The sequence below is a fragment of the Nyctereutes procyonoides genome, unplaced genomic scaffold (genome assembly GCF_905146905.1).
Source record: "Nyctereutes procyonoides isolate TBG_1078 unplaced genomic scaffold, NYPRO_anot_genome, whole genome shotgun sequence".
Classification (NCBI taxonomy): Eukaryota; Metazoa; Chordata; class Mammalia; order Carnivora; family Canidae; genus Nyctereutes; species Nyctereutes procyonoides.
This window is the reverse complement of record NW_026575047.1, coordinates 2891003-2917246: the sequence shown is the minus strand read 5'-3', so window position 1 is coordinate 2917246 and position 26244 is coordinate 2891003. Positions and strand designations below refer to the sequence as shown.

Sequence of the window (26244 nt, the reverse complement as noted above, 5' to 3'; positions counted from 1 at the left end):
TGCCGAGGTGCGTCTTCGTCCTTCCTGGGAGCGCGGGGGCCTCTGGGATGGTGGACAGAGATGTTGTCAGACGTGCTCATTCAAGGACAAGTTCCTCTCTGGTTTTTTTTTCCAAGTCTTTCCTTTTTTCTTTTTTCTTTCCTTACAAAGAATGCCTTGAGACCTGGAATGAGTCCAAGGCTGTGACTTTGCAGCTGACACCAGCCGGACGAGGGCACGTTCGATCCTGTCCTTGTGACTATCTTAGCAACGAAATTCAATTGCTCCCTGTCAGCCGACCTAACTATCAAGGCCACCTGCCTGGGACGGTGACCACAAATACCCGAGCAGCCACACGAAACTCATTCTGTCTTCCCAGGCTCAGTTCCTGGAAGAAAACTGCAGGTAAGACTATTATTTATCTTTCTCTTCCCAAGGAGAGATATAATGAAGACAATTTTAGGTGTTTTTATTGGGAAAGTGAGTGCTATTCACCGGCATTAAAAAACACACACACACAACCCAAAATAACTCCCCTAGAGAAACACTCATTCCTCTAGCATCACCTCTTGAGGCTGTTCGCGGACCTTGCCAATCAATGCCAGTGAAATCAATATCGCATTATGGTGGCAGTCAGAGCTGGATCGTGTGACCTTGGGCAAGTCACTCAATCTCTCTGCCACCATCTATGTGAACAAACTGAGAATAATTCCAGCCAGTTCAAGAAGGGACGGAAGATCAATGATGGCAAGTTTTTTAGGCTGTCTCTGCGCCTGTTTCTCCCCTCCTTCATTTTGTGTATTTTTTTTTTTTTTTTATGGCTGATTTTTCTCTAGAATCCCAATTCAGCCACCCACACGTTGACACAAAGACAAAGCTAGCTCCAAATGCAGGATGATAACGCCCCGGCTCTGCTGAATTTCGTGTCTGTGGACACAGCACTTGAAAGTGTCCCCTATTTCCCCTTTGTGGGAGGAAGAGGGAGGAGGCAGAGGGATTTATCTGGAAAATAACTGTTGCGGGATCTCTGGGTGGCGCAGCGGTTTGGCGCCTGCCTTTGGCCCAGGGCGCGGTCCTGGAGGCCCAGGATCGAATCCCACGTCGGGCTCCCGGTGCATGGAGCCTGCTTCTCCCTCTGCCTATGTCTCTGCCTCTCGTTCTCTCTCTATCAGAAATAAATAAAAATTAAAAAAATTAAAAAAAAATAACTGTTGTATATACTATATCACCTTCTTCATTCTGGGTGATTTTGTGCTTTCTTGCCCTTGGGCATCCCGTTTCCTCAACCCCCCCGTAGCTGGGCCCCACTTTTTGCCTGCTGTGGGTCAACCAGCTCATGTGATTGATGAGCCAGTTTGCTCTTCCAGCTGGGGCCGCCGTACTCCGTCCAGGATATATCCTGAGTGTTCACGTCACACCTTCGGAAGCTGTGACGACAGGGCATAAGGTGCTACTTACTGGTCACTGAACGCAAACCTCAGGACCTCACCAACTCCTCCGGTCGCGACCCTGACTCTCCTCTTCTTGCACTATCAGACTTAGTGAGAGGCCGCTGTATTAGCTCACACATTGCATTCCCAGCCCCTGGCTGTCTAGCTATTACCTCATCACCCCATTATTAAAACTGCTCTTTGTCTCCATTCTGGGACCAATGCGTCCTAGAAATGTCAGCACTTTATTCCTGTGGTCAAGTTCATTCCTCCAGGTCTAAATCCATTAGCTATTGTCTTGGCTTCAACGAGCACTTCCGTGTAGATAAATCATGGACCTACGGTTCTAGACATCTCAGTCCACCATTTGTTTGAAAATATCCTTACCTACCGTCTGTCAGTCCCACGGCATGTATAGGAGGCTTGAGGAGACCCCTTTGTGAGGAATCTGGAACGCTGTGGTAAAGGGTTTGGATTTTAGCCTATGGATGGAGTCGACTGAGCATATATAAGATGTTCAAAGATATTAAAGATACCCCCTGGAGGAATGCGTTGTTTTCATTCAAGGGACAGGAGGGTGGCTTGAGGGCGGAGCGCTGGGGCTTCCCAAGTGGCAACCCTGATCTGTTTCTGGCCTTACCCAAGGCACCCAAACTCTGCTGCCAGTAAACCCGGATTTTAATTCTTGGGCTTTAGAAACAGCAGAAACAAACAGACAAGCTCAAAACAGGGGGGTGTACTCGACTTCCCCTTCTTCCTTGCCAAGCCCAGTCAATGTCATCGTGAATTAATAATTCTTCCACTGTGACAGTACAGTTTGCTCTGTCTTTTCTGATTCACTTGCCATTTTTTTCTCCCTTTCTTATTCCTGGCTCTTAACTTCTCTTTGGACTTAAGGAAGCCATCTGAACAATTCACTTTATGCTATCAACGGAAATTCCTATAATACACATGTGAACAATTTTCCTACTGAGATCATCTTCACAGACTTCCATTGCCCACTAAAGGTTTCTGACTCTCTTAGGCCTCATCCCCGAATATAGTCCGTGTATTTTCACCATTTTGTCAGCATAATAGTGAGTCAATATAACACTTTTCTCTGTTTTTCTGATTTGGTGAAGTACTTCCCTCTTTCCACACTATTTTTTTTTTTTACGATTTATTTATTTACCTATTTGAGAGAGTGGAAAGAAGAGAGGCTCCCAAGCACACTCTGTCCTGAGTGAGAAGCCCCACGTGGGGCTCAGTCTCATGACCCTAAGATCTGACCTGATCCGAAACCAGAATTGGACACTTAACCAAGCGAGCCACCCAGGCCCCTCCATGCCATTCTAAGCTCGCATTACTACCGCGGCTCTTCCAGGATCAACCCACATCTGCAATAACGTATCTATGGAGATCGCATCTCTCACTATTCAGTACAACACACCTGGTCTTCTCTGGTATTTCTTACACTGTTTCGGTCTCTTTGATGAGAGCCGGAGCATCCTGGTAGTTGAAGGAAGAGTTTACTTCCTTGGCTGGAGGCAGAGCCCTCCGGCATACTCACAAAGTGGCACCTAAGTGCACAGATATTTCTAGATGATTTTCCAGTTGACTTATTTCCCGAGTCTCTGGCCTTGGTGTGCAGAGAAAGGAATGCACTGGAGTCTCCAACCATGGGTTGGCCAGCAGTTGTTTCTTTCAATCTAGCCTCACCTGCTTTTGAATTCATGAAAATTCCTTGGAGATTCCAGAAATAGTAGTCCTAATTTTCAGTGCAATTTTAAACATTCCTCTTTTTCTGTGTCTTCAGAGGTCTCTCATTTGGAGGTTGAGGAACGCCATTGAACAAAACTAACTACTTGCGGTTTTAAAATGGAAATCCATTTTTGTTGTGATTTTGAAAGGTCACTGCAAACAGACGCTCAAAAGAAAAACAGAAACTATTTAAAGTGAATTAATGAAGGCAGATATCGGCCTGTGTTGTATTACACACGGGAGAGAAATCTATGTCTTGCTCCGGCCCCACGAACTTCTTTTGTTTCCTTGACCACATGGGAGTTCTCCTCCCTCTGCACGGACCCCGTCTTCACCCCCTCACGTATTTCCATCAGTCTCCAACCTGGATCCTACTGTCCTTAATGACGTGGCTTAAATGTCCCTTCCTCACAGAGTCGCTCCCAATATCTATTTGATTGGATTCCTCCGCTATGCTTTTCTCTAGTATCTGATAATTTCCTTCAGGGCACTTATCACAACCCGAAATTATATGTAATTTGGTCATTTGTGTAATATTTGTCACTCCCTTTAACCTCAACTCCAAGGGCACAGAGCCATGTGCTCTAAAATGGCCAGAGTCATGCCTGGGTTGTCTGAACAGTATATCACAAGTTTGGCATCATTTCTTGCACATGAGAGGAGAAAAATAAAAAAAAAATTGGTTATTAAGTGACTTTCGAATACATGGAGAGGATTAAGAATGAGAATAGCTTGTGTATTTTGTATAGTTTTATGTGCTTTATAAAAAGCTTTATATAAAGCTTCACGTACTTTTTTATAGCTTATATCCTTTGACAAACATTAGTTTCGAGGCAGTGGCCACTCCATGGGGTAGAGGACTCCACAATGCACAAGATCTGGAAGTCCCCAATCAATCTCAACAAGTCTTTCAACCGTTTCTCTAGAAAGAGCTGCTGCTGACAAAGCAAGCCATCCAAAAAACAGAAGGTTCAGGGCAACTCTAAAACCGAGGCTAGTTCACCATCGCCTAGAAATACTTCCAGGAAAAGTATGGTGAGTTCAAATCCCAAAGATTTAGATGGTTCTTATTCCATGAACGCATCTGAAATTGAACCTATGTCAAATCCCCGGAAGGCGCCTCAACTCGGGTGAGGATTTAGAGTAAACACACTAGGGATGTTTAATCGCTTTGCCTTTTCAGATTATGAACGTAGCATCGTTCTGTGTCACGGCTTACATTCCGAAATGGACAAACTGGGTTTCTTTTGTTTTAACCTGCTGGATTCTGTTGAAAATGCTCTAGATTGGTTTCTTATTTAAAGGAATCCTATGGTCAAGGCTTTATCAGTGAGGAGCTTTTTATCCCATGAGTAAGTGCCCTTAATCTGTCTCATTTGCTAGTAATCATCTGGCCACCGCGTCTCCTCAAGGAAGGGCTCCTGAACAGAATGCGGTCTCATCACGAGGCAAACGATCCCCTAAGAAACTTGCTAACTCAGCCCAAATCCCAGGGAATCATAATTCCATTTTGGGCCTTTAGAAGCAGGAAGGAGAAAGAGTACAGCCTGGAAGCTACTAAGACTTCATTTTTTTTTTCCTTAAAAAACAAAAACAAAAAAAGCCAACATCGCTAATCTCGACCACTTCAATCGCTGTGATTGGTAGGAAGAAGGGTTGTGCTGTGGAGTAAGGTTGTGGGGTTTAAAAGTCCCCTGGTAGAGGATGTCGCCTTTATCTCTTGAACACGGACCCTGTGGTCTGAGAGGCCTTGGTGGAATCCAGCGTTTCCCTCTTTGAGCTCTTTAATGCCTGTGTCAAATGGGAGCCCGGTGATCCCACAGGTAGTGAGAGAAGAGTGAGATATTTCAGACAAAGCCTTTGTCACACTGCCTGGCATACAGCAAACCGTCAGAAATAGTGGCCGTGAAGACAGCACACACCTACAAACACAAATCTAACTCCTATTACCTTTGCAGATGTTTCTTTGCTTAATGAGTGATTCCCGGTCCTTGAAAAAAATGAAACCACCAGCGGGAATAAATAGATGTTTGGCGAAGACTCTGTGATATTCATGCAATTAAAATAGAGACATTTTAAACAAAAACAAATAAACGATCGGACATCTGTGTCTGGGCGCGCGTGTACGCATACGTGTGCACACGTGCACGATTTTCTTAGAGGAAAATGATGAAGTCTTAGCATGGTGCTTAAGTAATGACATTCCACGGGGCCCGTGCTGTGTCCCTGTTCTAACCCTTGCCGGTGGAGAAAGGCACTCTGTCTTTCATGGTTTGCCATCTGGTTCTAATTGAGGGGAAAGGCGAATAAAAATAAAAATATCGTGTGTGGTTTAGTCCGACTTTACCTTATAATTTTTGTGGAAGACATTAGTTGAGTATGTACTTTTCTCATAGCAGAGGATGCACTCTCCTACCCATCTCCTTCAAGTGGCCGTCCCAAAGTCCCGACGTGACAATACACTAGTCGTACAACTGCTGTCAACAACGCGATCTGGGTTTCCCTCCCTGTCCTCTCTGTATCACTCTGATCAGGGGCGATGGGGTAACTGGGTGACGGGCACGGAGGAGGGCACACGATGAGATGAGCACTAGGTGTTATCCTATATGTCAGGAAGTTGAATTTATTTTTTTTTATTTTTTATTTTTTAGATTTATTTATGATAGTCACAGAGAGAGAGAGAGAGAGAGGCAGAGACACAGGCAGAGGGAGAAGCAGGCTCCATGCACCGGGAGCCCGACGTGGGATTCGATCCCGGGTCTCCAGGACCGCGCCCTGGGCCAAAGGCAGGCGCCAAACCGCTGCGCCACCCAGAGATCCCGGAAGTTGAATTTAAATAAGATAACCAATGATAACTACTGGAAAAAGAAAAGAAATTCTTAAGGAGTGGACTCTACCCATTTTGCAATTTCTAAGAAAAATCACCCAAGCTGTTAGTGAAGTAAATATCTGTTTAATTTACAAACATCAGTAGTATAACTGATATTAGTCTGGAGAAAGACAAAGCACACTGAATTATACATGTACATCTAATTTTTCTGTGTAAAAAAAGATTTTGGAAGGAAACATCTGCATCGTCACAGGGTACCCTGGGATTTTAATAAGGGAAGAGCACAGTCCACTCTAAATCATTATCAATTCTACATCGTAATTTAGCAGCAAACATGTTAACATGGGAACATTAAGGTAATCAAGGAGCTTTATTGTTTGGGGGGGAAAAAAATCACAGTTCTTGACATTACAGCCTTCTCTCTCCCCACCCCACCCCCAATAAAAGGGCAAAAAATGTCAAGGAAATATTAATTTGTAAAATATCTACTTTTCTAGTGTCCATTGCTACACACCGTTTCTGTTCTGTGAGGACATGCTGCAGAGGGGCGGGCCACTTCTTTCTGTACAATGACCGTCTCGCACATAGACTTTACATACTCTCTGCAGGTGTCCTGAATGAGGCCAGTAGGTCGGTGACACCAGTGGTCAGATGTCAAGGTAAACAAACAGACCAACACGTATTTATCCCAAGATAACGCCCTAGGTTAGTACTACTGCCAAAAACAAAACAAAACAAAACAAAACAAAACAAAACAAAAAAACCCCGAAAATCCTGATTCTTAAGTTTGAAAAATATACAAAAATATCAGGACAATTATAAATTAATATATATTAAAGCATTGAGAAACAGTAAAAGGATGGCCTAAAATGTTAAGTACAACGTACTTTGATACAATAAATATTTCTCATTGAAACTGAATACTGTATAGGGCTGTTTAGAACTCATAGAAACAAAAATTCATATTATTACTAATTTATTTATCAATAATCTATTGGTTCTTTATCATCTCCTTTATCATTTATATTACAAAAAAATTAATACTGGAAAACGGTAGATAAACACTTTTGTGTGCTTCTTCTGCTAACATGCTGACGTTTAAAACGAAGGTAAGACTTATTTGAGCACTCCCATCTCTCTCACGGAAAGAACCCAGGTCTTCAGGACACTATTTTGCACGAAATATTTCTCAAAACGCCCGTTCTGGGCATTCTAGAGTTCCGCTCCTCGGCCTCGCATCCTCATGCACACACACACACACGTGCTCGGTCTGTCCTCATGAACCACAGAGACGTGAACGAGGCCACACGGGGTCCAGGGCCCGGGCGAGGTCGCGGCGGCGCAGCCCGGCCCGGCCCTGTCCCCGAGCTCCTGTGGCCTCCGGCGCGCTGCCAAGGCGACCTCGCGGGGGCGATGCCGCCCGTCGTGCTGATGCCTCCTGCGGGTCGGTGGGCGGCCTCGCTCTCTCTCGCTCTCGCGCTCTCTCCATGCTTCCCTAGCATCGGGGAAGCGTTAGTTCAATGCATTTTTCTTTTCCCGAATGCAGAAAAAAAAAAAAAAGAAGTCTTTATTCTCATAATAAAAATAAGTCTGTTCTGTATTTTACAATATATTTCAAATGTCTCCACTCCGAAGCGTCAACTAGTCCGCGGCCGAGGAGGAGAGCCCGCTCCCGAGGGCACCGGCGCGGGCGGCGCTCAGGCGGCGCACCTGCTGCAGCCGCACTTGACCACCTTCTCCACCTCGTCCACGAACGACGAGCCGTCCGTGCACTCGAACGAGTATTTCCGCCGCTTGCTCCGCAGCGGCCCGCAGCACTGCCCGGCCGCGCAGCCGCCCCTGCACTCCAGCCGCGACACCTTCTTGGTGGTCTGGCAGGCCGCGTAGCCCTGCTGCTTGGGGTAGTAGTCCCGGACGCGCTCGCCCCGACAGGACACTTCTAGGACAGAACGAGAGGCCCCCGTGTGGTCAGGGGCGCCGCCCGCGGCTCCTCGACAGCTGCGCGGGCCTGGCCTGCCTGTCCGCCAAGCGCCCACTATGCGCGTGGACCCAAACGCCGCTCTTGGCCCGGGCGCAAGACGGATTCCTGCCTCTCTCCCCTACTGCAGAATACGCGCCTTCTGCTCGTCCGCTCCCCGCAGCTCGCTGCTCGCTCGCTTTACCAGGGGGCGGCCAGAGCGCGGGCCATCGGGTTTACTGGGCCCGGGCCGTATCCTTCAACCTGCTACCTCGTACGAGGCGCGTCCCACTGACCTCATAAATCACCCTCGTCTGAACCAGTTCAAAAAGAGCCATCTGCCAGAAGCGTCCACGGGCACGTTCCTCTGGTCTCGTCCCTGCCACGCGCACAACGAAAGGCGGCCAGCGGAGGCCGGGCGCGTCTGGCCACGCGGACGAAGGACAAGGAGAAAGGTGGGCCCCGAGGGCGGCGTGTTCCGCTCCCCCCCCCCGCCCACTCGGATCAATCAGTCGATTCCACGGTCAAAGGGGATCCTGTCCCGGAGCCCGAGCACACGTAGGAGCGCCCTGGGCCACAGAGCTGGACGAGGGCAGCAGGTGCAGGTAAGGGGGCGAGCGGGCCAGCGGCGGGCGCGGCAGGAAGGACTGGGCTTCCCCGCGTGGAGGGACGTGCGCAGGCCGCTGCGTGGAGGTTCAGGGCCGCGCCCCCCCCCCCCCCCGCCGTGCCTTTGCGCGGCTGAGAAACCAACAGGGAGCCGTGCGCAGACCCAGGGTTCCCCAGATCACTCCCCTGCGCATGCACGCCCCTCTCTCGCTCTTTCCGGGGGTGGGGGTGGGGGTGGGGGGCTCCTGCTTCACAGGCTGGCGCCCAGGTGGGTCGGCTTACCTCGGTCGCAGCTGTCCCCCGTGTACCCGCTGCTGCATTCGCAGTAGGGCTGGCCCAGGCCCGAGAGCCTACATTTCCCGTGCTTGCACCTGATGGCCTGGCAGGGGTTGAACAGGTCCTCCTCTTCGTCGCAGAGGACGCCCCCGTGGCCCTCCAGACACTTACAGCTGTAGGAGAAGGCGTTGATGGGCAAGCAGGTGCCGTGCACACATCTGCGGGCGGCAGGGGGCCAGGGTGGAAGCGCATGAGGCCGGCGCCCACAACGGAGGAGCGCGATGGGGACACGCAGACGAGGGGCCCCCAGGGCTCACCCCCTTCTCGCCCTCCCCCTGCTGCCCCCCGGCCCCCCGGTTTGGCTCTGAGGGTGTGCGTGCAGCCCGCAGGCAGCTGGAACTTACTTGTTCCCGAGGCAGGGGTCGTTGGTCCTCTGGTCACACAGGGGCCCCGTCCAGCCCTCCTCGCACTCGCAGGTGAAGCCCGACTGGCTGCTGGGCTGGCACGCGCCGTGGGCACACACCTTCCTGTGGCACGGCTCGCAGCCGGGCAGGATGCCGGTCTGCATGGGCACCTGGCGGAAGTCCTGGAGCTCGCTGTTGATGTACAGGTTCCGGATGCAGCCGTGGAAGCTGGTGCCGTTGTGCCCCGGGGCCTGGCGCAGGGCCGCGGCCACGTTGTTCCTCCCAGGCATGCCTGCGTGGGGACAGGGCGTCAGCGCTGGCGGGGTGGGGGTGGGGGGCTCAGCCACTGCGGGGGGGCAGGGCGAGCGTCCCAGGGCAGCCAGAGGTCACCTGCCGGCCGCAGGGTCTCGGCCCTGCTGCACCTTAGAGGCACGAGGCCTTTGAAGCACCACTGATTCCGGGGAGCTCGGCCCAGGCCTATGTCATCAGGTCATCTGGGTGGGGGGTCGGCGGGGGGCGTCTTTGTTTGCATGTGTCCTGTGCAAGACGCTCCAGGCAACGCTGATGCACAAGCAGAATAAAGAACCAAGTTCCCCGGCGGCCAATCTCTGATTTTTAACATTTATCTCAAATAAAACTCGACACGGGGGCATAAAGATATGAAACCTAGGGGGATCCCTGGCTGGCGCAGTGGGTGGGTGCCTGCCTTCAGCCCAGGGCGTGAGTCTGGAGTCCTGGGATCGAGTCCCACGTTGGGCTCCCTGCAGGGAGCCTGCTTCCCTGCCTGTCTCTGCCTCTCTGTGTCTCTCATGAATAAATAAAAATCTTAAAAAAAAACAAAAAGAAAGAAAAAGATATGAAACCTAAAAGCAGACCTCAAGGCTCAAGGCGAGATCAGGAATCCGGGAGAGGTCTGTGCTCACCTGTCTCCACCCACCTCTTCAACCTGGACACGCACCCCAGGAGCCGAGAGCTCCAGGAGACCCGGTGCCCGCGTGGGGGACACGCTCAGTGCCACCCAGTAGGGCGAGGTTGCAGACGGGCGCATGAGAGGACCTCACGACCTCTGGGGTCACGGTTCAGTCCATCCGCCTTTAGGGGGTGGCAGCTGGGTTCCCAGTGACCTCTTGGTCCAGCTCACCGCTGGCAACATCCTGAGCCCAGTCGTGGCTGTCGGCCTCTGAGAAACCCACCCGCGGTTCCTATCACGGCAGCACCTCATTCACGTCATTTTAATTTTCTTGCTAATTGAGCGCGAAGCCCTCGTGTGCCAAGAACTCAGGAGCACAAGAGAAAGTCCTCGGAAAACAGACTCTGTGGTCTCTGCGTACAGAAGTTCCACTGGTGACGGTCGTTTGGGAACCTTCTGTTGGCAAAGCTGCGGAATCTTTCCACGGCCCACGCCAGGCCCTGCAATCGCCCCTGGTTAGGATCCTACACGAGGCAGCCCTCCAGACTGCAGCGGGGGGAGCGGGGTGAGGGCGGGGAGCCAGAGGCCTCCTGGGTGGCCCGTGTCCCCGCACGGGCACCCTCGCTGTGCCTGGGCCCCGCGCGACGGCCGGAGGGCACAGGCTGGGGCGGTGTCCACTCTCAGTCCCCGGGGGGGGTGCTGGGTCGTGAAGCCCGGGACCCACGGCGCTCGCAGGGCCTGTCCGTGGCAGCGTCACCTTCTCTATCCAGAGGAGCGCTGGCTGGCTTCCGGCAGGCGCCACTATCACGCAGGCGGGCGGACAAACCACCGGGCGGGCGGGAGGGCCAGGTCTCTACTGCTGGTCTGGGCACGAGGGCCACTAACTTCCAACCATCGTGGGGCTTCGCCTCCTCGCCCGTAGCAGGAGTGTGTGGACCCGAGAGCTGTTTCCATGTGCGTCATCACACACATATGGTTCACCAAAGGTCTGGGTCAGAAGGCCCCATGCCCTTCCCACCTTGAGGCCCGACGGGTAGGACGGGCCGCGGTGCAGGAATCCACACGTCACCACGTAGCTTGGCTGCTTTTGACACCACGTGCTCCCTGGTCCTCGGCTTCGAAATTCCCTGACTTCAGACTTTCAGTCCGCGTCTGTCCGGCCTTGGGAATGGGGTTGTTGTGGGGCGGGCTCACACGGATGAGCCATTTCCCAGAAAGCACATGCCTCGTCCTGGGATAAGTGCTTCTAATTTCATCAGACCCGTAGTTCATCATAAATGTGTAGACTTTTAAGTCCACACCGGGATGGTCTTTTTTTTTTTTTTTGACATTAAAGAACTTCCAATTTTTTTTTTAAGATTTTATTTATTTATTCATGAGAGACACAGAGAGAGAGAGAGAGGCAGAGACACAGGCAGAGGGAGAAGCAGGCTCCATGCAGGGAGCCCGACGCGGGACTCGATCCCGGACCCAGGGTCACGCCCTGGGCTGAAGGCAGACACTAAACCGCTGAGCCACCCGGGCTGCCCCCAAACTCTTTTTAATATCTTATTTTGACAGCGGACCAGTACACCCCTGCGCGCATCAGGGGTAAGCCTGGGTGAAGGGCCGCCGCAGGGCGAAGCAGGGAGTGAGTGCGCTCCCTTAGTTCCCCAACATAACGCTGGAAACGGTCCGGCCCGATTGTGCTCATGTGCAGGTGACGAGCTGCTACGGCCTCCGTGTACCTCCTTCCCGCACGCGCCGCACGCTTCTGACGAGGGCACCGGGGTCTTCGCTGGCCATCGGGATAGAGCCACGGTTGCTGGGGGTTTGCATTCTGCCCTCCCTCTGGTCCATCCATCGCTGGATTTCAATCTACCAAGCGACAGGTAACCCGGGAGAGCGGTGTTGGCCTTAAGCTTTACGAATTTCGGAATGACAATAATGGGATCAAGGGTCAAGACTGAGGTCGTCCGCCCAGGGTGGCCATCGGAGCGGATCTGTGACGCACGGAGGGGCCTCCGCGGGCAACTCCAACTTAAAAAGAAAGTCCGCTGGGTGATGCGCGCTCTGGCTGGACTATCCCCCGACGAGCACGGAGCGGCGCTGTCTCGCGTGCAGTCGAGCCTCGGTCACGGGCAGTTGAGAAGGCGCCGTGGGTCAAGCTGCTCCGTTTGGGGGGAGGACTCTTCTGCAGGCGGACCCGGGGCTCGCTGTCCTCCTTGGCGAGTGCCCGTCTTCAAAGTCGGAGAAAACTGAGCATCGCCACCTCCCTCTCTTCCGCTAACTCAGCTTCTCCGGCCTTTGCCACTCAGGATCCAGGGCTGTGGTCTTATGATTACATTGCTTTTTTTTTTTTTTTTAAATTTGAATTACCCTCGGTTCGGGTCTCTGATCTGGAAGGAAATGGGCCCAATATGTTCTGTGGCAGTGAGGCCAGAATGGAAGTGGTTTCCCTCAGGCCTGGATGGACAGATGTGCTATCTGGAATCTTCCAGACCCTCTATCCTTAGAAAGATGGGCCCTTTTCCATTTGGAATGTAAAATTTTTTTTTTGTAGGTGCCCCCTCTCCCCCAGGCATCGTAAAGGGGTTTTAAGAGATTCAGTGAAGTGGCTTCTGATGAAAGCACAATACATCAAGGGAGGGACAAGCTCAGAAATAAACAAAAAGCTGCAAAACTTAGATTGCTTCCCTTTCTGCTCTATGTGGAAAGGTGAGTGGCAATGCAGATAGATGGCTTTGGGGTCAGAGGGGCCAGACCTGGACTCAAACGAGGTCTCTATGACTTCATGGCTTTGTGGACTTGGGCAAGTTTCGTCAAGTCCTCGCGGCTGTCCCTTTGGAACCATGATGCAAAAAAAATTGTACCCACTTCCTCAAGTCCCTCCTTGGACGGGAGGATCATGACAATGGCCAAAGCAGCAGGGTGCTGGACGCCCGGCGTGCGCTCAGGGGGTACGGCCCCTCTTCTCTGAGACCGCAGGCCCCCGCGACCTGCTTTACCCACCCCGACGTGGCTGCTGACGGCATCGCGGGCAAGAGGCGGAGGCTTTTATTTTCAAAGGAGTCTCATGGCTGTGATTCCCACGAAGCAGTTAAGTCCGTCGCCTTGCTGAGCAGACGTGGTATGCAACACGTTCGTTACGACCCACGGTGGTTCCTCGATGACCTGCCCCCCTCGCCGACGCCCGAGAAGAAGCCGTATTTCTCTTCCGACGCTGCAAACTGTAGGTGTGTGTCAAGCCAGCTCCCAGCAATGTGGCAGCGCCAGACACACACTTACGGAGCTGATCCAAGATCTTTCACGGTTCCTAAAAAGTCAAAGTTCTCTCAGACTGTTAAGATCTTCTGCTGCTGGGATCCCTGGGTGGCGCAGCGGTTTGGCGCCTGCCTTTGGCCCAGGGCGCGATCCTGGAGACCCGGGATCGAATCCCACGTCGGGCTCCCGGTGCATGGAGCCTGCTTCTCCCTCTGCCTGTGTCTCTGCCTCTCTCTCTCCCCCCCCCCCCCGTGTGTGTGTGTGTGACTATCATAAATAAATTTAAAAAAATTTAAAAAAAAAAAAAAAAGATCTTCTGCTGCTGAAAATCACAGAAAAACCAGGGCGTTCTGGACTTCCAGGCCAATCCCAAAGATGCTTTCAAGGGAGTCTTTGAAGGGATGACATAAATATACGGGATCCCAAGGCGACTATTTGGCAGGAAAGAACGGAAACTCTGTGAAAATGCCTGCCCTGCGGAGCAAGTCCATTACCCCGAGCTGCACAAGGACTTTAGCTTACTCCTCTGTAAAATGAGTTAATTTTATCAATTCACCTCAACGCAAAGGGATTTAATTCCGTGCAACTCAGTTCAACAGCACAAGCGCTCTTGCTCCTTTGCCTGAAAACTGAAATGCTGTATCCCTTGTTTACAGGCGACCCCCCCGCCCCCCACGGAGGAAAGCCCTCTCCTTGGTGGGTCCTCCGCTTGGGCTCCTTCAGAACCGCCCACACCGCTGTGCCTCACCTGTTCCTCACCTGCCTTCTGATTGGTTACAGATCAAGTCCAGAATCTTCACTCTCCTAGTCCACGCTTCCAACCCGCTGTCTTGCTCATTCCCCTTAAGGTCTTAGCTAACCAGAGGTACTTCCTGCCGCCCCAATGCAAGTGGTGCATTTAATAACATTTGTTCATTTATTCATCACTCAAGTTTGTCAATAATCAACCCATCATCTACGAGTTGGCAACGGGTAGCACAGACCATCTGGAATGGGAAGATATGATAGCCCCACCTTGATGCAATAAAAGCCGCACCCCGGGCCCATGAGTGCTTGCTGTCACGTGTGCTCTCTCCCCCCCTAACACCTTGCTGTGTGGCCACAGGTGTGCCGTATAATCTTCAGGTCCTGTAAGCAATAAATCTCTAATTTTTCTTCAAGATTTCCTGATTGGCTGTTGCTGATGGGCACTGTGCAATCGTATTAAGAACCACAAGAACCTGTCCAACCGTGACCTTGGGTATTGATAGGGGGAGGCAGGCACAAACAGGTCTCTTAATACGCATCCCGGCTCTTTCTTTTCTACCGTTGCTGTCCGTCTTTCAGCGATTGACCACTCTTGGTCAACGGCCATGAGGCCAGGGACCAACAATTTCAGAATCAGTCTGTGAGGAGAGTCACACGGTTTGGGGACCCACTGAATCTGGAACACAGCTTACCTCCTACATAGAGTGGAGAGTCAAAATTCAGAGTGGACTGCTTTGACAAGTTGGTGATGATTTTGGGGCTCCCTCCATCCACGGAGAGGGACAGGCTCTGATCCAGGGCAAGTAGTTCCACAATGTGAAAGTTTCCATCATTGATCGTCTCCACGCTACAAAGAAAAAGTGACTTAGCTGACGGTTCATTTTTTTTTTTTTTATTAACAAAAAGAAGTTAAACTACAAACTCCAATAAGCCGTTCTTAGGAAAAGATATGTCTCTCTAGCATTAATAAAGATAAAGGCCGATGGCTGATTTAACAATAGGAGATATTTCCGGAGGTATAATCAATTTCTACTTCTTAGGAATGGATACAAATTAAGCTTGTCTTCCCATCGGGAGAAGTGGAAAAGGTACATTTAATCACTGTCCGGTCCTATTTTTCCAGGGACAGGTCTAACGGACATTCTAAAACTTGAGAGGGCTAATGGAAATTCACAAAATGGATGAAAACAAAAGGATTAAGAAGATGTGGTAAATGAAAAATGGGGATTGAAAATAAGATGAAGTTGGGTGCCATTAGCCGGAAGGTGCTCTATGGTTTTGAAGTGTGGTTGTAAACCTAACACGAGGGTTACCAGCAGGCAAACATGAGCATGGGAGCAGTGAAGGAAACGGGGTCGATACGCGACAGTGTCAGGAAGATACTTACCTCTCACCATGGAGGCCAAATATGGCAAAATGGAAGTTAGGAGTCAAAAATAAATGGTGACTAATAAGGAGCTAATATACCGGGATATTGACTAGGAAGGCTGAAAAAAATACGGGAGCACATGATAGAGGAGCTGTGACTACCCAGTATTCCCTACCTAAGATGATGGTTTAAACTTCTGGGAGCTGATACTTAATTTTGCAAACAGGGTGAGCCTGGAAAGTAACAGAAAAATGTATTGACATTTCCGTAGGGTTCTCACCACGGGGGTCTGATAATATTCCTTTGTTTGCCGACATTGAATAAAAAGCTTTTCGTGATCTGACCACAGTATAAACCATTCTGCAGAGCTGTGAAAACAGCTGAAGTCGTCTCTAGTCTTAAGCAGTGGCAGCAAGAGTCCACATGTACAGGGATGCTTGATAACCCATCTCAGATATCACTTTTTTTAAAAATGATAACTATTAGATATGCCCATCAACAGTTTTACCACCTACTGATTTAATTATCTCAACATTTGATACCAGTAAGACCAACAGAGGAAACCACATGAAAATCCTTTACTCAATCAAGTTGAACACCAGCTGTTAGTGGGCTTGAATAGGATTGTCTTCAAAGGGAATAGACTGGATGGTGATATCAACTAATGGTTAAGCATATCGACTTTGGAGTCAGGGAAACCCGGATTTGAATCCTGGCCTTGCATTAATGAAATGTCTGACCTTAGATAAGTTACTTGATAGCTTATACAATTCAGTCTTCTCTTCTTTTAATGCTAATAAATATTTCTCCCTCTGATGATTAATTGGAGGGCTGTATGAAAGGATTTTTTTTTTAAGTGCAGGAGAAGCCTCCATTATATAGAAAGAGCCAAGTGTTAGGTATTAGTATCACCATCACTACCACCATTGTCATCATACAAATAATCCAGAATCATTTCAGCATATTCAGGAAGAAATTAGTTAGCTTTATTTTTGATATTGATCATAAAACAATGCTAAAGACGGGCAGAAATAGAATAACTCCTTTGGGGAGTTCCAGTTACTAAAGGCTTTAAGTATTTTACTATTTTTAAGGATTTACTATAAAAAAGTATTTTAATATTTTATTAAAATGATATATATATATATATATATATATAGAGAGAGAGAGAGCGGTGACCAATTGCTTTTCCCCTCGTGATCATATACAACATGTAAGTGTTTTATACGCGACTGCTCTATGAACACTGACCTTGACTAAATCGTAGATAATAAGGGGGCCTCCTTTTTTTCCTTTACATTTGCAAAGAAAAGGCCCATATGTAGTAGAAAATGGGTTCTTGTTCATACGTCAGTCCTAGACAATCAATCCTGGCATGTCATCACGAATGAGAGTGGTTTGATGCAGCATGACCGTGTAAGCTACTTGAGAACAGGAGCCAAGGAGCCAGGTATTACTTATTTTTGGATTCCTTAATGCATTCAGTAGAGTTTCTGATAAGTAGTAGATGCTCAATAGATATATGTCAAGTAAATGAAATATAAGAGAGGTTTGTTAAGAATAATATGTAGTTTTTTTAGTAATACTAACTGGATTATAATTCTAGATAGTCAAGAGGCTTCAAGCATACTTAGGGAAGGCCATCTAAAATATGCATTTTGTTTAAAAATTTGGATTTTTCCGTAGCCATAACCTGAAGGAAATGTTGGGAGATAACTCTTGCTCAGCCTGTCCTAGGTCTCATTAGATGTGTGACGTTGGATTTGTGCGATTTCAGGTCATCTCTCTCTGGTCAGGGAAATGCAGATACTAAGACCAAAGATTTGCACAGCACATACCAGGGGCCAGGTAGTGTTCTAAGAACTTTCCATGTCTTAGCTCATCAAGAATCACAGGGGCCCTAACAATTGGGCACTTAGGGGACACAAGGACTCCAGGTGGCACAGCAGAGGCTAAAGAGACTTGAAGCTGTGATCTCTCTTTCTAGAGTACACGTTTTTATTTAATTATTCATCACGTTTACAATAAAAAGCCCCCAAAAAACCTCATACTACACATATGGCATGTGTTCTTACTACTAACAAGCCTTTAATAGGTGACTTTTCTCTCAAGGAGCCCAAGAATAAAGTTCTATGGAACATAACCTTATATGATGGTTGCACACATTGGTTCATTTACCAGAAATCACAGAATTGAAAAAAAATAAGAGTTTGAAGGTTATGAGAATGCATATAAAGTATATAGATTTCAAATGTAGATATGGATTCTGTTTTCCCAATTATAAGTGAGACTTAGACTGATCAGATTTTTTTTTCCTCCCTGAAGCTCTAAAGGCCTAATTTGATCATTCTTGAACTTGACAAGAGTTATCACTAAACTCGATTCCATTTATATCTCCTTGGAATTAAATGAAGCCTCACTGTGGCCTTCTGACAGAGAAGTATTATAAAATTAACATTTTACGATAATAATTATTATTAGATTATAATACCTATTATCTATTATTATTAGATTAATAATCTAACGGGCTAGATTCTTCACGTTTTAAGGTGATAGCGTGTGTGTATGGGTCTGAAGAGAATTTTTGAGAACTAAGGATATTCTAAATTGGTGTTTGATGTTGGTTTCTAAAGCATGAGGTTAACCAGGGATGTCCAGAATGCCTTTGCCTATTTAACCTTAAAAATAAAAGCAGTGGCCGACACACCAGTTGTTATATGATACCACTGAGCCATCGTCGATTTTACAGTGTATCACGGTGTTCCCTACCCGACTGCCCACGAGGCACAACATCTTTCTGGTTCCTGAGAAGTATTGATAAACCCTCTTGCACGACTCCCTAGGGAACTGAATATTTGATGACTCACGAGAGTTGCAAGTGAACCCCTTAACATTTGAGCCTTTCCCCTGGGAATGTACGCTGAACTTATTACTATTATTATGTATTTAATTTTACTCCACGTACCTATTAGCTGAGATTTTGTTTTCTTGAATTTGTAAGTGGATGTACGAACGCAAAGCAGTTACTCAACTACGTCTTGTGGTTTGCTACAGAAAAAGAGTTAAAGAAACTCAGGCCTTAAATGAAGAGGGGCTCTAACTTGCCTCTGATTTCCTTCCTTCCTTCCTTCCTTCCTTCCTTCCTTCCTTCCTTCCTTCCTTCCTTCCTTCCTCCCTCCTCCCTCCCTCCCTCCCTTTCTCTCTCCCTCTCTCTTTCTTTTTCTCTCTCTCTTTCTTTCTTTATGCAGGACATGTCAACAACAGCATTTTTATAATTCTGTCTCCAGCATAAATCTGAAGGTACTTCAGTAGCTTAATAAACAGTTCACTTGGCCTACCTGAGCTCTAGCTTTTCATCTTAAAAATTTCAAGTTTATCTGTTGGCATAATGTGGGCAATGGAATGGGAGTCAGACACCAGACAAATTCAACTGGGCATCTCATTTTGGTTCTCTCTCGGATGAGGATATTTCATCTGTGAAGTGGGGATGGTGATGCAAAATTTCCCTGCCTACCTATTCAAATCAAAAGGAAAAGGAAGTCAAGGGGATTACAAGTTTTAATGCAGGTGCAATTAAAAATGATGTTTTTACAACATAATTGATGGATCAAGTAAACTTACATTTCAATAAGTGCTTTTAAGGCAAATTGCCTAATTTAGATAAAAATGCCCAAACATAAAAAGGGACTTGTACATTTGAACGTACAGTAAGAGTCACATGTAAGGCAGTAATGCTTGCACTTATTTTTCATTATCTGGATACATGAGCATCGAGAATAGCCATAAACCATGAGTATCACCAATTACTGCGAGCCTACGCTGTGCCTAGCACAGACAGCAGGAGCTTTGCTTTTGTTATTTCCAATTCTCCCAACCACATGTGGAGAACAGGTAGATTCCAATTGCTTAGAGGAGGAAACGGAAGCGCCAAGAGGTGAAGGAACTTGCTCAACATTACAAAGCTGGTAAACAGTGAGTGCCACCTTCCCATACGGCGCGGGCGCATCAAAAAGGCTGAGTGTTTTTCTTGGAAATGAGACCTCCTCGATGATTCTATTGTTTTTCTCGCCAATGAGACTCATGCTCTTCCACCCTGTCCCCCTTCCTCTTCTTCCTTTTTTTGTTTGTTTTTTGTTTTTTTTTTTTAATGTAAATCTGTGAATTGCATAACCCAGGGGCCAACTAAACCTAACGATGGGCAGAGAAAAGTCCTGGGATGTTTGTTATATTGTTCCCTGAATACCGAACCTGTCCAGTGCATGGTCCAGTCCTCTACCTTCATTAGATGGTTCATCTCATTTCCTCACTTTAAAAAAATAATTAACGTTTAAAAATTGAAGTCTGGTTGACGCACAGTATTGCATTAGTTTCAGGTGTCCAAAACAGTAATCCAGCAACTCCCAGCACCACGCCGTGCTCGCCCCAAGTGTAGCTCCCATCTGTCCGCACACGACGCGACAGCAGTACCGCCGCCTGTATTCCCTATGCTGTGCCTTCTATCCCGTGACTTATTTGCTCCATCACTGGAAGCCTGATTTCCTCGTTTTTAAACAGTAGTTGACCATGTTTCCAAAGAAGCTGTCTGGTTTGGAAAATTACATTAATCTGAATCTAAAGAAAGAAGCCTACCATTTTTATTAACTTTTTTAGAAGTTTCTATTTAGATGGGAAAAAAGTCACTTTGAAGGGTAATTACTAGCCTACTTGAGAAAATAAAATGCGTTACACTCCCATCTCTTTCTGAGGGCATTATTGCCAGGTCCCTTTTTAGGCTCTTCTCTAAGCACTAGAGAAATCAGGCATGTGGGTGATATTGTACTTCATTCACTCGTTAAGTAGCTTAGTCATCTCTGTTGTTGCTGATTCCTCAGACGCCAGGGTGCTGGCAAATGTGTGACAACTGGCTTTCTGAAATAGGAAAAAGAGCCTGGACTTGCAGCATTTGCTGACTTCCGTGGTGGACCTATTTCCCAACACAGCTGGTTTCAAGGCCAACTCCAAGCAGGAAGTCATGGAATTTGGACCTGGGGAGAGACACACACCATCGGCTTTCAGAGCACAGCTCAGTCATATTCCTTTTACATAAGTGGCTCTCAAATTGTCAATGGACAATCGACAATCTAACGTTTTGGACAATCTAACGTTATGGCCCCTGGACCGGAGCACCACTTGGGAACTTGCAGCAATGGACGTTTGGGGGCTTATCCAAGATCTGAATCAGAAACGAGAGGCGGACCAGTAATTTGTTCTTTAACATGCTTTTCAGGTGATTTTGATGCACGCTGTTTGAAACAGTAGCTTCGCATCACTGCCTGCAGGGCTGGCCTGGTTAGCAGTCTGAGTGTCTGTAAGAAATCTCCGTCTTCTATAAGAAATAAAATGAGAAAATGTGCATGCTACGTCCGTTCTGTGAAAAGGGAATAATGACTACATCTTGGGTTTTCTTAAACACCTTAAAGCTATGGTAGCTACACTCTCTGGACATAAGTCCACAATATAAGGATTCTCCTATCATTCATTTAAGACATGGACATCCAAAATGAAGCCTTTTAAACCCAAAACATCATACTGAAATAAGTTAATGGATAATTATTTTCCCATAATTTTATCAGATTTCATTTACTAAAGTAAAATCCATTTCCATCCATGTTGAAGATTAACCTGAAAAGACGCACCTGAAACACAAAATTATTCCCATATGCAACGTTCCAGTAGCACGTTAAAGAATGCATAATTCGGAAAATAAGTTTTCACTAAATTAAATGTTATATAACATAAAATCATGCAATTCAAGTGAACAAATTCTCTGGTGTAAGATTATGCAAAAAAATACTCCCTTTTAAGACACTATTACACTTTTGATAAGGTTATGTAACGTGGAACCACACCAAGATTTGAGCATTTGAGTCAACCAAACAAAATAATTATTAAGCAATTTATGGAAGCTGACGGCAACAGTGTTACTGATGGGCTTTTCTATGATGATGGAGAACTGATTCCTGTCATCAGAGATCACATTCTAGTAAGTCCTGGGCAAGGTCAGAGGCATTTGGATAAAAGCCAGAGAATTAGTAGGAGGAGAGTGAAGACTGGGAACAGATTTCAAGGTGAGGGTAAAGGAAAGAAAAAGATCAAAATAAGTCCATTACACTAATGATGCTCAAGAAGATGGTGATGCCTCTCAGTGAAATGAAGAATGTGACAGGGACACGGCATTTGGGTGAAGCAAAGGAAATGAACTATGTTTTGGACAATCTAACGTTATGATCCCAACAGCTAGTGCTGTTTGCTATCTGATATGTGCTGCCCTAAAGATTTTTTTCATGTATAAAATCATAAAATTCTAGTACAATCCCACAACGGTGGAACAATGACACACTCTACCCATAGAGCGGGTTGAGGCTCAGAGAACGTAGGCAATTTACTCCTGGTCCACGGTTAATGGATGGCAGAGCTGGGACTGGAGTCAAGGCAGACTGTCTTCAGAGCACCTGCTCTTTTCTACTCAATTTTCAGTTTTGAGTGGTAATGACATTCAAACGGTTCAAAAATCAACATCACGTAAAGTGTTACTCATGTACGAATCTTGCTTCCACCCCCCCTTTCCTCTCTATTCCTAGTTTTTGGGTATGCAAATACATGGAAATGAAAAATATATATATATTTACCCACCTTTGCTCCTGTTCTGGCTTCCTTTTTATTTTTTTTATTTTTATTTATTTATTTTTTAATTTTGAACTGAGCAAAATACCTTGAAAATCTTTCAATACCCTACATACACGGAGAGCTTCCTCAGCTTCCTCCTCCTGCCCCTCCCTCCCTTTACGTTTTAACAGCGCGTCCCATTGTGTGGATGAAGCATAGTTTATTTAGATAGAAACGAGGGCTGTTTCCTAACTTTTGTTTTTACAAGCAACGCCGCAGTGATATGTGCACACAGCAATGATCTTCCAGTATATCTGTGGCATAAATTCCCAGAAGGGGTTTTCACAGGTCAGGGAGTAAATGTTTTTATCATCTGGAGAGTCATTTTCAAATGGCCCAATATCGACATTGTAAGCAATCCTTTATGGGATAAGGAGAGAAGACAGACTTTTCAATTCCTCGGCTATTCTCCAGAAAGAGATACCAGAAACATTTTCTCGTCTTGCTACAAGGGAGGTGAGAATGGAGACAATGTGAGGACAGGAGTGAGGAGGGAGCGGAGTCTGGAATTTCAAACACAGAGCAACCGTATTGGGTCCCTTACTGGCCACGTACTGTACTGCCACTTACAGATAGGATTTCTGAGGCACAGAAAGATCATTTATCTGCTCCAAATTTACCCACTAGTAATTGGCCAAGCCTAGATCTCAACACATATCTTAGCCACTATGATTTTCACTTGTCAAATCCTCGAGTCTCCTAGTGTGTTGACATAATGTAGTCGTTCTCTATAGCTTCTGTTTCACAGGAGCACTTTTTCCTAGTCCATAGTAGAGGATGAATATATTTTTATATTTAATATACACACACACATATATAATATACACATATTATAAATGTATGTAATCCAGATCAATCAATCATGTATTTGAATTCTAGGTAATTGCTGCTTTTCTTTTACTTAAACATAATGGGGTGATGCTTCATGATTCTTGTGCCATAATGCAAAAAGCAAGAATTGATCAAACAACTGTGCTTTCCCTGGACCTCACAACAGGTGTCGCCATGAGGTGATCTGCAAGCCGAGAAGTGGACTTCTGGTTCATGATGATAAGTGTATCATGGGGCATTATTCTTTTTTGTAAACGTCACATGGTATGCTCTACTGTTAGGCAAAAATGGTAAGAACGTAAACTTGGGGCACCTGCGTGGCTCAGTGGGTTAAGCATCTGCCTTGAGCTCAGGTCATGATCCCAGGGTCCTGGGACCGAACCCCCACACCTCAGGCCCTCTGCTCAGCAGGCAGCCTGCTTCTCCCTCTCCCTCTGCCTGCTGCTCCCCCTGCTTGTGTTCTCTGTCGGCGTGTAAAATCAATAAATAAAACCTTTAAAGAGAGACAGAGAGAGAGAGAGAGAGAGAGAGAGAGAGAGAGAGAAGAAACTCAAAATAAGCTCTAACTCTGGGAAACGAACTAGGGGTGGTGGAAGGGGAGGTGGGCGGGGGGTGGGGGTGACGGGCACTGAGCGGGGCACTTGATGGGATGAGCACTGGGTGTTATTCTGTATGTTGGCAAACTGAACACCAATACAAAATAAATTTATATATAAAAAAAGCTCTTCATTGTGATATAATCGTGGTTTTCTACGACTTATCTAGGAATATTTTAAAGCGCATTTTATATGAACACTAGCCTTCATAAGCCAACCCCAGAAAACTTTACTGTGGTTTCTGAGAGTTCTGTGCTCTTTGGCTGCAAAAAAGCAAAACAAAAGAGAAAAGTAGAAAACAAAAATGAACCACAAAAATCAATATTGCGAGACTTTTTGATGGGCTGAAACAGATTGAGGCTATATGATTTAAGGTCCAGCCATGCCTAAAACGCTGGCATTAATTTATCACCATTTGGGGATGGAATTTGTTGTATTCCATTTGGAAACCAGTAATTATGTGTCTGCTTCCATGCTCTAAATATTCCCAAGCGGGTCAGCTCACCACCACAAGGACTTAACTGAATTCCATTCATGGCTACCGTCGGCATCTACTTTCCTGCAACTGTTATAAAGGATCGAACAGGGTGTGAAGGCTTCCGAGGCGCATCAATACAAACACCAATACCATGCAGGCCAGGATCTCCAACTTCACGTCCCAATCAATGGCCTGAAATTTGTGGCCAATCAGGTTTGGCTTACAGATGCATTTCGCTCACCATTTTTAAAAAAATGTGAATCAAAGGATGGAATACTTTACTTTTTTTTAAAACAGATTTATGCCTTTCTTTGCAAAAACAGGAGTTCTGGTAAAACTGGGGCTCACATTCCCAACGTGGCAGCCTTCAGGGAGAACTGGGGAGCCGCAGCCTGGCCCTGTTTTTGACAAAAAGGTTGCTTTTAGTTCACTCCAGACACAGACGCTCCTCGTATGTTGCCAACACCAAGGCTGTTTATAATAGAAGCTATAACGCCACTCCAAAAAGTCGGATCTTTTCGGGAGTAAAACGACGGGAACACGCTCTTCTCTCGCAACTGGCCTGCCTAGCTCACTTACGCTACCTGCCTGAAAACCCACGGCCCGTGTATGACTCTGTGGCCTCGCTCTAGTTGGTGGCACTCATTTCTACGGGTGAACTTGCCTCTAAGACGGCGGCGAATTGGTGTTGAGATCCAGCAGAGGGCTCTGGGGGTTAACTTACGCCGGAAGCACATTTCCGGCAGAATCCACGCCCCGTGAATACCACTCCTTTCATATCTCCAAAATGCCATCATTCTCACTACATTATTAGAAGACTTCCAGAAGAAAGAACATTACCAATTACGTGCCGGAGGTGGCCCGCTGGGCTCCTTCTGGGCAATCTCTCTAAGAGCTGGGGCTTTGTTTCTTAAGGCTTGGCACACAGTAGTTGCTCAACAAATACGTGTTGCATGAAAGCTGATGTTGAATGACTCACGGCGCTGGGTACCTTGCAACTTCTTCTCGAGGCCTCCTCTCCACCTGCCTTGGCCCTGCCCCGGGCCCCGGGGGGGGCTCACCAGCAAATTGCATTATTACAAATCAGCGGATTTTTTTTTTTTTTTCCTGGAATCTGATTTGGCAAATGGGAACACAGGCAGGGGACCGTCTGGTGGAAGAAGAGTGAGGGTGAGGCTGGGTATTTAAAACCCTGGTTCCTTCTGCGAGGACGGACTGCGTCCCTTCCCGGAAGGTCACAGCGGCTGCCGGGCCGTCCGGGCCCGAATCCCACGCTGAGCGTGCATTTCCCCAACTGGGGCCTCCGTCACCCCGTCGGGAACCGGGGAGGGGAGGTAGCCATATCCTGCGTCCCCGGCCTCACCCCACCAACCTCTGTGTAAGGCCCTCTGGGGTGTGACACCTGTTCTGCCAGGCGCCTGCGTGGGACACTCGTCATGAAGGCTGCCGCGGCCCAATCACTCCCTTGTCACCAGGACCGCACCGCAGGTGGCCACAGGGCCCGACGCGTCCTCACCTGCACCAGGAACCCAGATGCTCACCTGTAAATGGCAGAAGCAGGGTGCGAGCCGGTGTCGTAGCTGGCGCGCACCCGTCCCCGATACAGCTCCACGGCAATGTGGTCCTTGTCGCCCTTGTACAGGAGGATCCCGCTGTCTTCGTCGGTGGCAATCTGGGGGGAAGGAACCCGGCGTCAGCGGGGCGCACTCTGCCCCCCCTCACCAGCCCTTGCTGCGTGAAGGCTTTTTGCCCTAAGCTTATTCATTTTTGTTCCCTTCGCTCTGAGGTCGCAATGCAAGGCGCGCAGAAACGGTGACTCGCGAGGTGACCTGTTTCTAAATGACGCTGATGCGAATAAATTCAGAAGAATTCGGGGACAGTAGTCACAGGCACGTAGGGAGGCGGCGCTGGAGGTGCCAGCCTTGCTCCGCGGGTGGGTCTCACGTCCCCGGTCTTTTTGCCTCTGTTCACAGTCCTGGGCAAGACCGGGGTGGGGCGGGGGGGGGGGAGAGGCAAGCTTCGGTTTTCTCTTACTTTTTGGTCTTTTTGAGGTTTTAAAGGACCAAGTCAGTAGGAGGTAGGAGTGACCCGCGCCCCGCTGGATATCCCCGTATTGCTGCGCCCCTGCCCTGTGCCCAGGCCC

At 47.7% G+C, this 26244-nt stretch overlaps 1 protein-coding gene across 4 annotated transcripts in view; it reads right to left on the bottom strand.

Annotated features, from left to right (window-relative positions):
- Positions 1-6082: 6082 nt before the first annotated feature.
- Positions 6083-26244, bottom strand: part of SLIT2 (slit guidance ligand 2) — a 350454-nt gene continuing 330292 nt past the window's right edge. For 2 of the 4 annotated variants that reach the window (XM_055326216.1, XM_055326218.1), the window contains 5 exons: positions 25643-25773; positions 14815-14969; positions 9223-9514; positions 8825-9036; positions 6083-7918 (listed from right to left, as the gene is read on the bottom strand). In XM_055326216.1, coding sequence (XP_055182191.1) covers positions 7677-7918; positions 8825-9036; positions 9223-9514; positions 14815-14969; positions 25643-25773 — 1032 coding nt within the window. In that variant the 3' untranslated portion in view covers positions 6083-7676. The remainder of the gene's footprint in view (positions 7919-8824; positions 9037-9222; positions 9515-14814; positions 14970-25642; positions 25774-26244) is intronic. The other 2 variants (XM_055326217.1, XM_055326219.1) reach the window with 2 other exon arrangements.